The sequence below is a fragment of the Mustela nivalis genome, assembly GCF_964662115.1.
Source record: "Mustela nivalis genome assembly, chromosome: 10".
NCBI lineage: Eukaryota > Metazoa > Chordata > Mammalia > Carnivora > Mustelidae > Mustela > Mustela nivalis.
The window spans coordinates 34,757,975-34,774,717 of NC_139029.1; the positions used below are offsets into that span (position 1 = coordinate 34,757,975).

A 16,743-nucleotide genomic window follows, 5' to 3' on the forward strand; every position below is an offset into this window, starting at 1 on the left:
TTCCATAGAGCCCACCCCACAGCCTGCGCAGGAAGTTCTCTCCATCCCTAGTTGGCTCTAGCAACTCAGTCATTGCTAGAGTTAGGGTTGGGGAGGAGAGTGTGACTATAAAGACAGAGCACAGGGACTTTCTCTGGGTCACAGGTCTGTGTCCTGATTATGGGTCCATAAACCTATACATGTTGTAAAATTTCATAGAAATATATACAAAAAAAAAAAAAAAAGAAAAAGAAAAAGGAGGGGATATAAAAACTGGTGAAATCCACATAAAGACTGTTATTTTTTTTAAAGATTTTATTTATTTTTATTTATTTTAAAAAATATTTTATTTATTTGACAGACAGAGATCACAAATAGGCAGAGAAGCTGGCAGAGAGAGAGGAGGGAGAAGGCTCCCTGCTGAGCAGAGAGCGCTATGTGAGGCTCTATCCCAGGACACTGGGATCATGACCTGAGCCAAAGGCAAAGGCTTTAACCCACTGAGCCACCCAGGCACCCCAAGATTTTATTTATTTTATTTGAGAGGGGGATGGGAGGTGCAGAGGGAGAGAATATCAAGCAGACTGCATGCTGAGCATGGAGCCAGACATAGGGCTGGAGCTCAGGATCCTGAGATCAAGGCCATGAGGCAAAATTAAGAGTAAGCTGCTCAACTGACTACCCACCCAGGCACCCCTAAAGTCTATAGTTTTAATAACATTATACTAATGTCGGTTTCCTGGTTGTGACCCTTAGTATGATTATGTAAGATGTTGTCACTGGGGGAACCTGAGGGATGGGTACATGAGAACACTATCATTTTTGCAACTCCTATGTGGTCCAAAATTGTTAAAAAAAATTTTTTTTTTAAAGTGACCACGGGACTCCTGGGTGGCTCAGTTGGTTGGACGACTGCCTTTGGCTCAGGTCATGATCCTGGAGTCCCGGGATCGAGTCCCGCATCGGACTCCCAGCTCCATGGGGAGTCTGCTTCTCTCTCTGACCTTCTCCTCGTTCATGCTCTCTCTCACTGTCTCTCTCTCAAGTAAACAAATAAAATCTTAAAAAAAAAAAAAAGTGACCAAAAATTCTTATCAGTTGCAAGGTATGGATCTTCTCTGGATCCTGATATGAACAAATATATAAAACTATAAAAAATTTTATGAAGCAGTTGAGGAAATTTGGATGACTGTACTTTTGATAATATTAAGGAATTGTTGTTACTTACTTTAGGATTTTTTTAAGTACTTGTCTTTTAGAAATATAAACAGAAGTATGTATGGATGAAACAATACGATGTCCAGGATTTGGAGGGAAAGTGGGTGAGGGTATATATGAAACCAGATTGTTATGTGTTGAAAAATTTTAGCTGAGTCACAGGGACTTTTGATTTATCACACTGTTGGCTCTACTTCTGTATACATTTTAATACTTCAATAATAAATTCAAACTTATTAACAATAAGAAGTAAGCTTAATAATAATATCTTAAATAAATATCTTAAACCCTTATTCCTTAAATAATAAGTATTTACTTATTAACAATAATAAGAAAGTTGTTAACAGTAAGTTTAAAAAAGAAACCACACAAGGACAGGTTTCTAGGCATCTCTCACAGCGATTTTGTTTCAGGATCTCTGGGATGGGTCCTGGAATCCGCTACTTAGCAAGCTCTCCAGTGATGTTCATTCAGAAGACTGAGGTTTGAGAACATCTGCTAGAGACTGAATGCTTATATCCCTCCCCTGCAAATTCATATGTTGAAACCTAATCCCCAGTATGATGGTATTTGGAGGTGGGGCCTTTAGGAGGCCATGAGGCCATGAGGATGGTGCCCTCAGGAATGAGATTAGTGACCTTACGAAAGAGACCCTACAGAATACCCTTGCCTCTTCTACCATGTGCAGATACAGCAAAAAAATGGCCATCTGTGAGATAGGAAGCAGGTCCTCACCAGACACTGAAACCATGGACATCTTGACTTTGACTGCCCAGACTCCACAACTGTGAAAAATACTTGGCTGTCGCCACGCAGTCTGCGGCATTCTGTTATAGCAGCCCAAACAGAGTAAGACCACCTCTTCCTGTTCCCTGTATCATCTCTGGCGGGGGTGGGGGAGCAAAGCTGGAGGGCCTCTCAGAGGGTAGGGTGATGTCTTCTAGTAATAATGGTAGTAAATAAGTATAGCTTCAACATCTTGTGGAGACAGTGTGTAGAGTTATAACAGTATGCCTGTCTGGTTCATTTGTTCATTTACTCCTTCATCCTGTAGGTATTTACTGCAGGGTCACTAGATGCAGGCACTGTATGTGGCCCTCACGCAGACCTTGTCTTGCTTTGTGGGTGATGATAAAAGCCTCAGTCTTCTAAGGATTTTCTACTAGGCCCAGGTATCCTACTTCACAGCTCATAAAACTGAGGCTGCACTGGGGCATCTGGCTGGCTCAGTAGAGCATGTGACTCTTGATCTCAGGGTGGAGAGTTCAAGCCCTACTCTAGGTATAGAGCTTACTTTGAAACAAAACAAAACAAAACAAAACAAAACACCTGCGGCTACAGAAGATCATTACATGCAATAGGTCATAAAAGGGTTGACTCTTAAAGGGGAAGGATCCAGTGACTATCATCACTTTGTTTAACTTCCTCAGAATAAATGGGGGGAAATGAGGCACAGGGAATGAAAGGGATGGCCCAAAGATAAATAAGGACAATAAAAGCCTTTTATATATCTGTGCTTGAGATGCATTTTCTTATTCCTTCTCCTCATTGACCCTGGAAGGGAGGGAGGTTTGTCTCTCTAGAGCTGTTAAATTGTCCTTCCCTCTACAGGGAGGGACGGAGGCGTGGACAAGAGAAAAAGAAGTTATACCAAGGAGGAAAGAAGGCACTGGACATGTTAGGATGACACCCCGCATTCTTGCCTTATAGTTCTCTTTGGGAGAACCCAGAGGTCCCCATCTTGGCTTCATTTCCCAGGAGGAGGGAACACTGCAGCCCCTCCCAGCCAGAAAGCCAAGTGGTCAGGCAGTAGGTGGGAACCGCCTCTGTGCAGCCTGAGTTCCCCGCCAGCAGGGCTTGTGACTTCCCGCAGTTGTCCTCCAGCTCAGCGGGGCGGGGTGTGAGTTGGCGCGGTGTTGTGTTTAGGGCTTTTCAAGAAGCAACTGGAGGAGTGCTGCTTTGCCCAAGGCAAAGGGAGATCAGGGTGTGCTCTTCTCTTCCAGCGGAGTCTCCTTCCACACACCAGCTGCCTGGAACCAATCCTCCTCATGGGGGAGCCCTTGGCACAGAAAGTTCTTAGTGCTCTGCAGATCCGCTCCCTGGTGAGGCCCATGAGACCGTCTTCTCCTTTTGGACAGGAAATCCTGAAAAGTGGGCTGTTACTTATTTTACCTCCTCCCCTGGGTCCTGTAGCAACTACTGACAGTTGTAAGGTACGTTTTGGTTTACAAAGTGCTCTCACCACTCTGGTCACTTCTGAGTCCTATAACAACCCCAGGAGGCTAGGACTGGCTCCAAAAGGTGAACTCAAACCGAGGCCTCTGAACTCCAGTCACGGGTCCACCCTCATCCCCCTCTTCCCTCCCCCCATGCCCCACCCCACACTGAGCACTTAGCAGATGCACAGTTTAACAGCTATCTCATATGACCCACCTGCTAAGTCAGGGAAAGGAGAACCAATCAGCTTGAAAGGGGGGCTACACACTTTTCTAAAAATGGTCTCCTGGGAAAATAGATGATAACACAAACACCTGTACCTGGATCCATGTCGAAGCAGTTAACAGCATTAAGTTCACCCTCCATCCTCAGTAACCCTGACACCACCTTAGAGTTCTCGCTCAATCTTTTGATACCCTTGCAAAATCTGCTAGTACAGGTCATATTCCATACATTCTACAGATGGCATCCAAGAAAGAAAGCTGTCAGGGTGAGCTGCAGGTAGAAAAGGAGAAAGACACAAGAAGGAAACCAAACACAGAGAGAAGGGGTTCAGGAACAGAAAGCTATCTGAGGGTCCCTTGGTTTCTAGAGTGGAGGGTCTCTGCCTCTGGGAAGAAGGTACATGGTAGACCATCACTGAGATACCCAGCTTCCCTGACCTTGACAGCAATTCCCTCTCCACAGGGATGATCAGAGGACCCAGAGCAGGCTGCTGGCCTGAGATAAACCGAGAAGGGCGAGAAAGTTCCAGTTAATCAATCCCAGCTCCAATGGGGTGTGAGTCTCTCCGCCAAGCTCCACAGCTGAGTTCCCATCCATCCCCCATGCCTGCCCAGCTTCCATACATCATCTGCCTCTGCTTCCTCACCACAGGCAAGAGCAAATGTGTACAGGATGGATGGAGAGCTTTGGCCTGCGCAGGCAACATACAATTCTCTGTGTAGCTACAGGGGCTGGGCACAGATAATCCAGCATTTGGCTCCAGGCATGATAAACTGGGGAATTCTTAGCTCTTACAATCAGACAGGGAAGCAGTGTGGACTCCGAGAGTCTGGGAAGGCCTCTGCTTTTCTCTGTTATCCTTCACAGTCCTTACCTGGGACATGCTAGGAAGAGCTAGTCTCATCCCAGAAATACTGCATAAAGGCAGACAATAAACAAACCCTTGTTTCTCAGATATTTTATAGGTGGGCTGCCTAGAACCAAAGTGGAGAGAAAATTTGCAACAAGGAGAGAGAAGGAATGTTGCTACTGACATACTGTGTGACACTGGGAAAATCATTTCGCCTGGTCTGGGGACTTCTTCAGGGAAAAAAATTACTAACTTATTGCAGGAGTTCCCAAACCAGACCAAGCCTCAGAATTACCGGGAAAAATTTTTTTTTTTTTTTAAATGAATCTTTTCCCAGGCTTCACCCCAGACCAGAAGAATCCATATTTTCATGGTGGGGCCTAAGAATAAACATCTTTGACAAGTTCTTCAGGTGTTTTTGATGCTCAACCAGGTGGGAAAATTACGGGTTTTGGTCTCTTTAACCTTTAAACTGTTACACCTAATGCTAAGAAAATAAAGGTCTGTAATCTGGAGGAACCTGGTCTCAGGTAAGCCATCCACCATTGGGACACATGGGTGGCTCAGTCAGTTAAGCGTCTGCCTTCGGTTCAGGTCATGATCCCAGAACTGGGATGGGGTGTACCTTGGCCCCAAACTCCAAGAGTCACCTGGTTCCTGACCCTATTCTAGATATGGGCACTGGGTCCACCCAGCTGGTGATCAGAAGAAAATAAATAGTGCTCATTCTAACCCGTGTGCTCTGGACTGGGCTTAACCCAGCCTTCCCCTCCTTGCTCCCACCTGCCAGTTTGTGAATCCAGTCTTGAGATCCCCAAATGCCTCCTGCCATGCTCTCTGTCATGCTAACTGTTGCTCAAGCCTCTTCATATCTGTGGAAGAGAATTTCTAGAAATGACAACATAGTGCAGGAAGAATAGTACAAAGGAAACTTGTATTTAGAAGTAGGTACATGTTCTAGAAGTAGATCTATGTTCCAAAAGCAGATCCTATCTCTTCACTATAGGAGATGTGTGCTTTAAAAATATCAAGTACTTAATCTAGCAGCTACTATGTTGCACTTTTATAATGTGTGAAGTATAGTGCTAAATGCTGAATATATGCCATATCATTTAATCCTTTCTTTTGAGATAGGACTTTTTTTTTTTTTTTTTTTTTAATTTACAGATGAGAACACAAAGGCTCAGAGAGACTGGGTAACTTATCCAAAGGCAGACCTGGGATTCTAATTTATACCTTACTCTTTGGGTCTCTGATGCTGTCTTCTCAATGTCCTCATTTGTAAAATGGGAGTAATATTACCCTGATAGTATTGTTGAAAAAGATCAAATGGAAGAAACTTAAGTAGTGGAAGCAAACATCTCAAGAGTCTCCTGGGAGTCGTGTACCAAGCGAGGCTCAGCAAAAGCCCTCTCTGCTCCCTCTCTTTCCCTGCAAAATATAAGATCTGTCAGCTACTTCCCACCATGCCAGAGGGAGGTCAACATGGGAGAATAAATGTGGGTTGAAGAAATATGAATGCAAGGGGCGCCTGGGTGGCTCAGTGGGTTGAGCCGCTGCCTTCGGCTCAGGTCATGATCTCAGGGTCCTGGGATCAAGTCCCGCATCGGGCTCTCTGCTCAGCGGGGAGCCTGCTTCCTCCTCTCTCTCTCTCTGCCTGCCTCCATGCCTACTTGTGATCTCTCTCTGTCAAATAAATAAATAAAATCTTTAAAAAAAAAAAAAAGAAATATGAATGCAAGATAGGAATTCATGCCACCCAGTAAATGTAGGAATAATAGCAAAAGCAAAAGTGATGTGGGGCTCACAGTGGACCAAAAGCGAAAAATGACCCAGTGGTGATATTGCAAACCAAAGTGAGAATTTTATTGGCGGGGGGAGGTTAAGTGAAACACTTGAGAGTACACCTGATCACTGCCATGGCAGAGGTAGAAGACCAAGCAAAAGTGAGTACCACAAGTTAAGAGGGACACAGGTGCTGGGCAAGAGAGTCAAGATTCAAGTCAAGATGTTTTGGGAACACTGGCCTGCAACCAGCCAGATGAGAAATAGGGATATGTATAGAAGCCTTGAAGTCCAGAGTTCCAGATGGGAAAAGCCATGTTTGACAGCAGATCGTGGGGAGATAGTGGAGGGTGGGAATCGGGATAAAAGTGAGAAAAGGACAAGGTGGAGGGGTCAGAAAGGTGACCTTGGTGAGTGGCAGCAATGTGGGAGATGACTGTCAGGTGGGCTGTGGCCACTCCAAAGGACTGCCACCCTAAATCCACTCTGTTACCCTACAAGGTCATCTTAGGCTCAGCTCCAGGCCCCAGTGTGAGGCAGACACTGGTGGGTCTGACTTTGCATAAGCAGGGGCTGGGGTTTTGAGTCATATAAGGAAAGACAGAAGGTGGTTTAATCTGCTGCAAAGACTTCAAGGCAACTTGAGAGCTGTTGCTATATGTCAGCGGGACAGGCTGTGAGGTAGAAAAGTGAACAGACTTTTTTGGGGGCCTCCAGCTATGGTGGGCAGAATGAAGCCAGAGAGATGAGGAGTGAGGGGTGGCTAGGTCTCAGTGCAGGGCGGGGAAGAACTTGTCATCACTCAGAGCTATCTCAGCAGGACTCAAACCAGCTAGCAGGTGAACAGCTCCTGCTATTTGGAAGTTCCCAAATAGTTGCCTGGTGGCTAGGGGATATTGTAGAGAGGGCTGCTGTCATGGTGGGAGGTTTAACTAGACCACGGTTTTTCAGTCTTTCTTGGAGAAATTGTTTCTTCAAATGACAGCTTAGGGGAAGCCCAGCAAATAAAACACTGCTTCTCTGGTTGAGTTAGGGGTAATAAGGACCAGGCTTCTGGAAGCCCCATCTCTAAGGAACTGTTGGCATTCCCTGAAGCAGTGTTGCAAACTAGCTCTCTAAGTCTTCTGTACCATTAAGATTTAGTAAGCCAAGATAGGAGCTTGAACATGCTTTAAAATAATTACCTTGCTCCAAAAGTTTGGACATTGTCTCTCAGTTTCTCCTGCTTATAGACCCTGAACCTGGTTGCCTTCTCTGATGGCCCCATGGTTGTTTTCTATGTGCAGCCTCCGTAATAAGAGCAAGCAAAATGCCCACTACCTGGGCTGGGACATAATCACAGTATGTTTTGCTAAGGCTGGATCTCATGGTGTGGGGATGTTTATGGATGCAGATGGCCTGAGGTGAGTAGTCATCTAAGACAAATTTAATCCACATTCACTGGGTATCTTACCTCTCTGTGTAAGCTTCACACTGGACCCCGGGAAGATAATGTCCAGTAAGATATGATCCCTGTCTCCAAAAAGTGTCCAATCTATGGGAGCAACAGCCTTGTAAACACCAAGCATGAAATGCTGGGGAGGCACAAAGACCATGTGATGTGCTGGGAAGCAAGGAGGAGGCACAGAGGGCAGCAGGGAGGAAGGCAGGTGTCAGGTCGGCTCTGGATGCTTCCAGGGAGCTTTGAAAGGCATGTAAGAATTAACCTGATGAAGAGGGAATGGCATTTGAGGCAGGCAGACACATCCTAAAAGACCAGCACAAAGGTGAGAAGAGCACAGGGTATTTTGGGAACTGCCGCTCATCCAGAATGACTGGAGCTAAGGGAGTACGTGGGGGCCCAGCCCGAGAGGGGCCTAGAGAAGCTGACCAGATCTTGAAGTTCCTGTGTCCTGGGAGCTGATGGAAAGGGACTTGGTTCTGAGAGCTTGGGGGAGCCTGGGAAGATTCATAATGTTTTGAACCAATTTTTCTCATAGCTTCCAGCTCCTGAGGTCCACAGAACTCAGAGATGGTCCTGCGCAATTGAGAGATGAGTTGGCTCACTGGATATTACAAATGACACCATTAAGCCTGGAGCATGGACAGTCGCCTTCTATTCCTGGCTTGGCTCCTGATGCAAGCAGTGACCTTTCAGTCATCTCTTCCCTTTTTGTGTACCAAGTCTCTCCTTCAGCAGAACAGGGATAAAAATGCTGCCACCAACCTGCCACATTAGGAGAACTGCCAAGATCAAAGTGCTAATGGCAGCACAAAACAACCCCAAACAAGTTCTCCTTGGTTAGGACACGATGCCTTTGGAAATAAGGTTTGGAGAAATCAGGAATGTCTAACACATGCATTTTGTTCTTTAGTTAACAGCAGGAAAAACCGGCAAACCTGTGTGTCAGAGCAAGGGCTGATTCAAGAACCCCCATGACTTCTCAAGGCCTGAGCTGGCTGCTGGGGCTAGGCTTAGGGATAACTAACTACCGTCTTCTCTGAGCTAGAAGTAGAGGAGGGCAGGGCTGGTGCACAGAGAGCAGCCATGCATCTCACCAACCAGCAGGTTCTACTGATCTCACAGGCTTGTGAGAAGGGCAGATCTAACTCATGCAAAGGGCTTACACAGTGCCTGGCACTTGGTGAGTTTCCGATAAACAGTGCTAGTGATTATTGTTAATGGGTTTAGACTACAAGGCCAGCTCTGAACTCACTGGACCTCTTTGCATGGAGCATATAGTCTTTGAAACTTTGATATCATCTACCTGTTACTCTCTTTCAGAACCATAAGCACTTCATGGTGGGTGCTATGGTCTGGGAAGACATGCATCTTCCCATAGCACCCAGTAGCGTTCTTGAGTCCTCTTTGCCCCTCTTCTGAGACGGCACTGGTCCACTGCCTTATACTGTAATTATTCATGTCAGTGTCTTGCCCGTTGAACTGTGAGCTCCTCCAGGGAAAGGAAGGAACCTTGAAATCTGAGCCCAGAAACACTCATGCTTAGCCAGGCCCTGCTGCAAAAGCCTCAGCACTTGCTGTTCTTTCTACCTGGCACTTTCTCTCATCTCTGCAGACACCACTCTCCTGACCACTAAGTTATTGCTTCCACTCCACATTCTAGCACACTATTTTTTTATTTTCATAGCACTGCCAGTATTTGAAATAATCTTTTTTTTTAAATTTTTTTTTATTTTTTAAAGATTTTATTTATTTATTTGACAGAGAGAAATCACAAGTAGGCAGAGAGGCAGGCAGAGAGAGAGAGAGGAGGAAGCAGGCTCCCCGCTGAGCAGGGAGCCCGATGCGGGACTCGATCCCAGGACCCTGAGATCATGACCTGAGCCGAAGGCAGCGGCTTAACCCACTGAGCCACCCAGGCGCCCATTATTTGAAATAATCTTATTGGTTTATTCATTTGTCTTCTCCACAAGGGATACAAGTTCCGTGAAAATAGGGGCCTTATTTGTCCTATTTGTTGCTGCAGTCACCAGTTTCCTATAACCATGCTTGGCACAGAATAGGTGCTCAATAAATATTAATAACTGCTGAATCAATGCTAAATCAAATGGCCGGGGGTGGGCATTTATACCTCTTCTCTGAGACCGAATAAGAGATCAGCATTGTGGAGACTGCAAAAAAACCCAGAACATGTAGTTCCTGCTTCCAAACTGTTTGAGGAAAGAAGCAGCAGCATAAACATCCTGAGAACGGGACCAGGCAAACTATGGCCAAGTGCCAGACCTGAGGCCTGAGGGAAGAGAGACATAGGCAGTGGCCGGAACAGACCTGGAGAGCAGGGATCATCTTCTCCATCTCCCCGTGTCAGCACCTAACACAGCAGCTGGAGCAAGTGCTCTGTAAGGGACTGCTGAACTGCCCTGAGCCCACAGCCTGCCAAGGTCATGCCAGGGAATTGGTGAAAATACACAGACAGTGTATAAGCTGGCATCTTGGCTTGCAAACATTACTACTTAGTAAGTCCCAATCTATGCGTCTTGAGGGATTCTCTTAAATTCAGAGTATTTAAATGTAGGTACATATACATATACATAACAAGATAATGTTTTGGCTAAAATCCATGTCATTTATTTACTCAACAAACAACTGAGTATCTTCTATGTTCCAGGCCATGTCCTTGGCACTGGGAATGGAGATAAACCCTGGCTCTCAAGGAGCTCACAGTCTAGTGGGGGAAAAAGATACATACATACATACTTATACTGGAAAGTATGGAAAGGGAGAACACTATGGGGGGCAAGAGCAAAGGAACCAATCGTAAGTCTAATGTCCACAGGAAAGAAAGATCTGGCTAATGGGAGATTTTTCGTGACGAACAGACAAGGCAATGGTTCTCAACCTGTGACTGGTGAATGACCCACACTTGAATCATCTGGAGCACATATTAAATGCAGATTCCCAGCACCTCTGGCAAAGATTATGATCCAGTAGGTTGAGGGACAGGAGAATATGCATTTTAAAGTGCTCGAGGTAATTCTACTGCAATTTAAAGTTTGAGAACTTGTGAGATAAGGTTTGCTCTTGCCATGGCAATGAAGAATGATCTGCATGTTTGAAATGCTAATTTGTGTTGGTCTTTAAAGAGAGGAGGGGGATTAGAAAAAAAGAAGGGTGTTTACATTTATTAAGCTCTACCTTAGTGTATGTATAAGCCTATTTAATTCTCACAATAATCCTATGAGGTAGATATTATACATTTTATAGATAGAGAAACAGAATCAGAGGGTTTAAGTAATTTGTTCAACAGCATACAGCCAATGAAACCCAACACTGACATCTGAACCCAGATTCATTTAACTCAAGCTTGTCCACTTTCTATATCATGTTGCACCTGGGTACAATTTACTGACTGTTAACAATTTTCTTTTGTTCTTTGTTAGATTGCACCACGTAAATATAGAGAATAGCCAGATGGCATTTTGATCATGTCCAATGTAACTGTCCATGTATATATCCCTTTCTGGCAAGTGGGGATCTAGGGCAAAGCTGGGAGGAATGAGCAGCCAATTCTTATCTCTTTTCCACCTCTGGTGGAGATGTTATAAAATGTACTATGGCCAAGAACTGGGTCTATCTGAAGGGAAAGGCAAACATAACCACATACCCACAAAGGCAACTCCACCCAATGTCAAAGATCAAAACATCCAGACTCAAAAAATGAACTGTCAGAACTAGAGGCAGGTCCAGAATTTGCATTAGGAACAGTTCAGCCTTTAGATAGAGGCAGGCAGAATTTGCATTAGGAACAGTTCAGCCTTTAGAGAAACTGTGAAAGGGTAGCAGCAATTCCAGGTTAAACAAACAATATCTCTTTCTATGCAGACTCAGAAGTATGACAAAATAAACACAGCTCAGAAAATAATGCAAAGTCCAAGCCCATCTAAAGAGCTTGGGGACAGGTCCAACCTATAAGCAAACTTCTGTAATAAAGAAAATACACAAACACACAGGCTGCAAGTACTGGTTACCTTCCCACTTACCAATTCGGGGTCACACAAGCAGACCTCGGGCAGGAGCAGCAAAGTGGGGCACACCAGGTCAAGAAAAGGAGACACATAGTAAAGGGCGTTGACAACAATACTGGGGGCCCCGGGACCTCAGATTCAGAAGGCTGGTGTGTAACCACTGCCTTCTTCTAGTGCTGAGCCTGGAGCCACAGCAGTGACACTACAAACCAAATGTGAGTTTCCAGTGCTGGAAAATACCTTTCTTATTTTTTGCATTTCAAGCAACTGCTGAGTCCAAAGATGAGATTTACACTGACACCAAAGATAGCACATAGGTTAGATCTCACTGTTTGGTGTAAAAAGACTGTAAGCCAGACTTTATTTTATTGCTACATTTTCCCCATACCCAATATGGGGACATTTGCTTCCACTTACTTTTTCATATAGTACTGGCATGGCTTAGAGTTGTTTAAAACACATTAAATAAAACACAACATGCAAATCGGGATGGTTCCTCTCCTTTCAAAAGTGTTGATTTATTTACACTGCGCTGATTCACCCTCTCCAGATACACAGCTTCTAATAGGCAAAGTTAGAGGAGCAGGTATAACAAACTATGGTTTAGAAATGCGCAGGCACTGTACTTGTGTGTTTCACTATACCTGAAATCTACTGACCCTCCAAACCAGCTCCATGAAAGGCAACTCTGGAGACATCTAGATGAAGTCTGAATCCTGATGGCAATATCTGGTCATTCTAGAGTCTAAACAGGATATTTGGGCTATACCTTTGGCCAGCCAAGGGGCACACAGGAAGAGTATGCAAAGCCCACATCAAATTATAGCAGGTCTTCAAGCTTACTATCCTGCCACAAATTTATAAATATGAAGAACTAATCATTTGGGAGCTATGAGGTCAAAGGGATACTCAGCACAATTATACTGTGTAAAGTCACCATCCTGTGGATCCTTAGCTCTCTCTGGTTATGACCTCAAACACTTAAAAAGGAAGGCTTAAGTATCCTGGGATATAATTATCAGAATGTTTGGGTACATTTATTCCAGAATATCAAGTAATAGGGCTCACCTCCACGATTATTTCTTGTGATAAGCATACAAGGCAACCCATCAGAGATTGCTCCTTATAGCTGCTAAGCTCCCAAAAGTTCAAGGGGCCAGGTAGGCTGCAGAAAACTATCAGGGCTAAGCAGACTCTGTAAGCCAGCCCTCATAGCTCTAAGTCTTATTCTGGTTCTGGGCACATTTCAGTTCTGCTCCAAGTCCACTCTGCTCCAATTCAGCAATGACAGACATGTACTTGAACTCATTTGGTCTGAAGTTAAAGGTCTCCACTAACCCGTAGGTCTCCTTCCGGTCGGTGGCATAGAAGAGCTGAACTTGGTTGGCAATGCACTGTGCCTCAGCAACATTCTGTAAGGTAAAAGAACAGTGAGGTCGTTCCCTACAAAGGGCCATAAACTTCTGTGTCTGAGTCCTGTGGCAAGTAGAGGGCCTTACCTGAGAGTTACTGTTTCCAGAAAGCTTCTCTGACTCCCTGACATCCAAGTCTTGGTAAGGTGCCCCTTGTCTATGCCACTACATGTATCATACAATATTGTAACTGTCCTTTTCTCTTTCGCTTTTTTGTCCATCTTTCGTAGTATGAGTCCCTCAAAGTATATGCTTGCTTTCCATCCCTGCACATGGTCATAGCTAGTCAATGTTTGCTGAATACACTAACTCACACGTCTGAAATTTCCCTCTTCATTCAGTTCCTTAAAAACTGTTGTGTATTTTCGCGGGGGAGGACAGGGAAGAGCAATAGTTACTTAGCTTCAGAACCAGTTTATGAGTCAGTACTAAGTTGTTAACTAACCAGGCAAACTTTTGAGTAAAGCCTGTTCCTGATACCACCTCAGCTGGAAAACTAGTGCCAAAGCCAGCTGTGCACTTCTACAATTTGTCCACAAATTCTGACACTTCTCTTTGAGGGAGCCTAGTTTCCCTTTCCTTGAGTGTAGGCTGTACTTACTGTCTTCCTTCTTCCAAATGGTGGGAAAATGACTTCTGCTACTAAGTCACAGAAGACACTGTAGCTTGTGTTTTGCCACCTCTCTTAAATTACTTGCTCTGGGGAAAGTCAGCTATCAAAGTCATGAGGATATTCAAGCAGCCCTGCGAAGAAGCCGATGTGACAAGGAAATGAGACTTCTTGCCAACAGCCTCATGAGTGGGCTTGGAAGTGGATCCTTGAGCCCAGTCAACCTTCTTCAGAGGATTACGGCCTGAGCCAACATCTTGGCAGCAACTTCATGAGAGACTCCACACCAGAGACACCCATCTCTGCTGCTCCTGAATTCCTGACCCACAGAAACTGGGAGGTAATAAATTTTTCTGTTTTGTTTTTTTTTAAGCCACTAAATTGAGCAGTAATCTGTTCTGCAGCTACTTCTTACTACTGTATCAGCAAAGCTCCGGGGAAGAGAAGAGTCTGCCTTCTCTAAAGCTCAGTGGCAGAGAAATGGTGCACTCTGTGTAACAGAGGTGGGGTCTACTCTCAACACCTTACAAAACAATGTCATCAAACTATTATTACTTTTGCTTCCCATACATTTCCCTGGTCCCAGCTGGTCAGAGGCACTTACTCATTATCACTGTGTTTGTATGGCTAAAGCTCAACCCCCCCAAATACTGGAAAATTCCCACTAAAACTAACTATCAAAAGTGTGCTATGTCTAGCTACAGAATGATGAAAATGGATTTATAAATACCAAAGGCTCCTTTACCTCCACTCCCTCCCACAGGGCTTTCAGGTCATTTCTTACTGGCAGGGACTAATCTCTGAGACTGGATTTTTAATCAAAAGCCTTTTTCTAAAACGCTGGCTATTTCAAATTAATAGAATTTTAGAACTAGAAGGGGCCTCAGAGATCACCCAGTCTTCATTTAATAGGCCAGCAATCCAAAGGAGAAGTGGTTCAGGGATGGGTCCAAGGTCATACGGCTAGTGAGTGGCAAACTGCATACGGCTAGCAAGTGGCAAACCACGGGACTACTAGACTGGTACTCCCTCTCCTTCATCCTGATCATCCTGATCATGGTGTGGCAAGATAATTAAGACTGATCAAGATTGGTAACTCCACTTGATCAATTTTACCTTTCCTATACTCAAACATGCCTCAAGAGGAAACCATTTCTTTTTCTTTTTCTTAAAGACTTTATTTATTTGACAGACAGAATTCACAAGTAGGCAGAGAGGCAGGCAGAGCAAGAGAGGAGGAAACAGGCTCCCTGCTGAGCAGAAAGCCTGATGTGGGGCTCAATCCCAGGACCCTGGGATCATGACCTGAGCTGAAGGCAGAGGCTTAAAACCCACTGAGCCACCCAGGTGCCCCAAGAGGAAACCATTTCTAAAGCAAGTGCATTGCTATAGTTGGAGGCAGATACCACTACTTTCTGGGCCCATGAACTGTAGGGGTCCCTACAGTTAAATAACTGATTTAATTTGAGGCTCAGGCCAGTGGAGGTAGGGGTCGTTTCAGCTGTATTCATTCTAGAACAGTGCTGTTCAAACTGCAGAGTTGTAGGGGCTCTGTGGAGGTGTCTCAGGTCCCTTCACCTCTGTTATAGCAGTTTTGTTTTTTTTTTAAATTTATCTGATATAGAATGAGAGCAATTGAGAAAGAGAGAGAGAGAGAGAGACAGCACCAGCAGGGGAGGGGCAGACGGAGAGACAGAAGTAGCTTCTTCCACTGAGCAGAGAGCCTGACATGGAGCTTGATTCCAGGACTCTGGGATCATGAACTGAACCAAAGGCAGACACTTAACCTACTGAGCCACCCAAGCGCCCCTGTTTTAGATGTTGTATCAGAGATTTCACATAATAAGATCTTGTTTGGAGATACCGGTGGCTGAGCTGGTTAAACATCTGACTCTTGATTTTGGCTCAGGTCATGATCTCAGGGTCATGAGATCGAGCCCCACATCAGCAGACTCTTTCCCTCTGCTGAGAGTCTTTCCCTCCCCCGCCTCCTTCTGCTGCACCTCTGTTGCTTTTGTGGTCTTTCTCTCTCTCAAATAAATAAATTCTTTTTTTTTTAAAGATTTTATTTATTTATTTGACAGAGAGAGATCACAGTAGGTAGAGAGGCAGGCAGAGAGAGGGGAAGGGAAGGAAGCAGGCCCCTGCTGAGCAGAGAGCCCGATGCGGGACTCGATCCCAGGACCCTGAGATCATGACCTGAGCCGAAGGCAGCGGCTTAACCCACTGAGCCACCCAGGCGCCCCTCAAATAAATAAATTCTTAAAAAAATAAGATTTGGGGGGCACCTGGCTCAGTTCTTAAGTGTCTGCCTTTGGCTCAGGTCATTATCCCGGGGTCCTGGATCGAGCGCCGCATCGGGCTCCCTGCTCAGTGGGAGGCCTGCTTCTCCCTCCCGCACTCCCCCTGCTTGTGTTCCCTCTCTCACTGTATGTCTCTATCAAATAAATAAATAAATAAAATCTTAAAAAAAAAAAAAAGATTTTGTTAGGATAAAGGGTTCTGACAACTAGTTTAAAGACCACTAGTATGGTGGGTAAGGAGACGTGTATTTGTCTCTCAAGGGGGGTTATGGAACGCCCCCTCCCCACTGCCTTAGTTCTCAACATGAAGCAGTAGTCTTCTCCCTTTCTAGGACCTGAGAAGACAAACATTTAATTCCTATATTGGTCAAAAAGGAGATATACGAAAAAACTTGATTCCTCCCTTTCTTTCAATCTTCAGAGATACCATCACCTTACCAAGTCCTGCCCATTTTATTCCCTAATATATTTTTTAAAATATTTTATTTATTTATTTGACAGACAGAGAACACAAGTAGGCAGAGAGGCAGGCAGAGAGAGGAGAGGAAGCAGGCTTCCCGCTGAGCAGAGAGCCTGATTCAGAGCTCGATCCCAGGACCCCAGGATCATGACCTGAGCTGAAGGCAGTGGCTTTAACCCACTGAGCCACCCAGGCACCCCCCTAGTATTTCTGCGGTC

General features: G+C 45.0%; 1 protein-coding gene across 4 annotated transcripts in view; it reads right to left on the bottom strand.

Moving 5' to 3' along the window:
• Positions 1 to 10,320: 10,320 nt before the first annotated feature.
• ATPAF1 (ATP synthase mitochondrial F1 complex assembly factor 1) overlaps positions 10,321 to 16,743 on the bottom strand; it is a 30,843-nt gene continuing 24,420 nt past the window's right edge. For 3 of the 4 annotated variants that reach the window (XM_082687399.1, XM_082687398.1, XM_082687400.1), the window contains one exon: positions 10,321 to 13,152. In XM_082687399.1, the coding sequence (XP_082543525.1) occupies positions 12,958 to 13,152 (195 nt within the window). In that variant the 3' untranslated portion in view covers positions 10,321 to 12,957. The remainder of the gene's footprint in view (positions 13,153 to 16,743) is intronic. The other variant, XR_014299748.1, reaches the window with a different exon arrangement.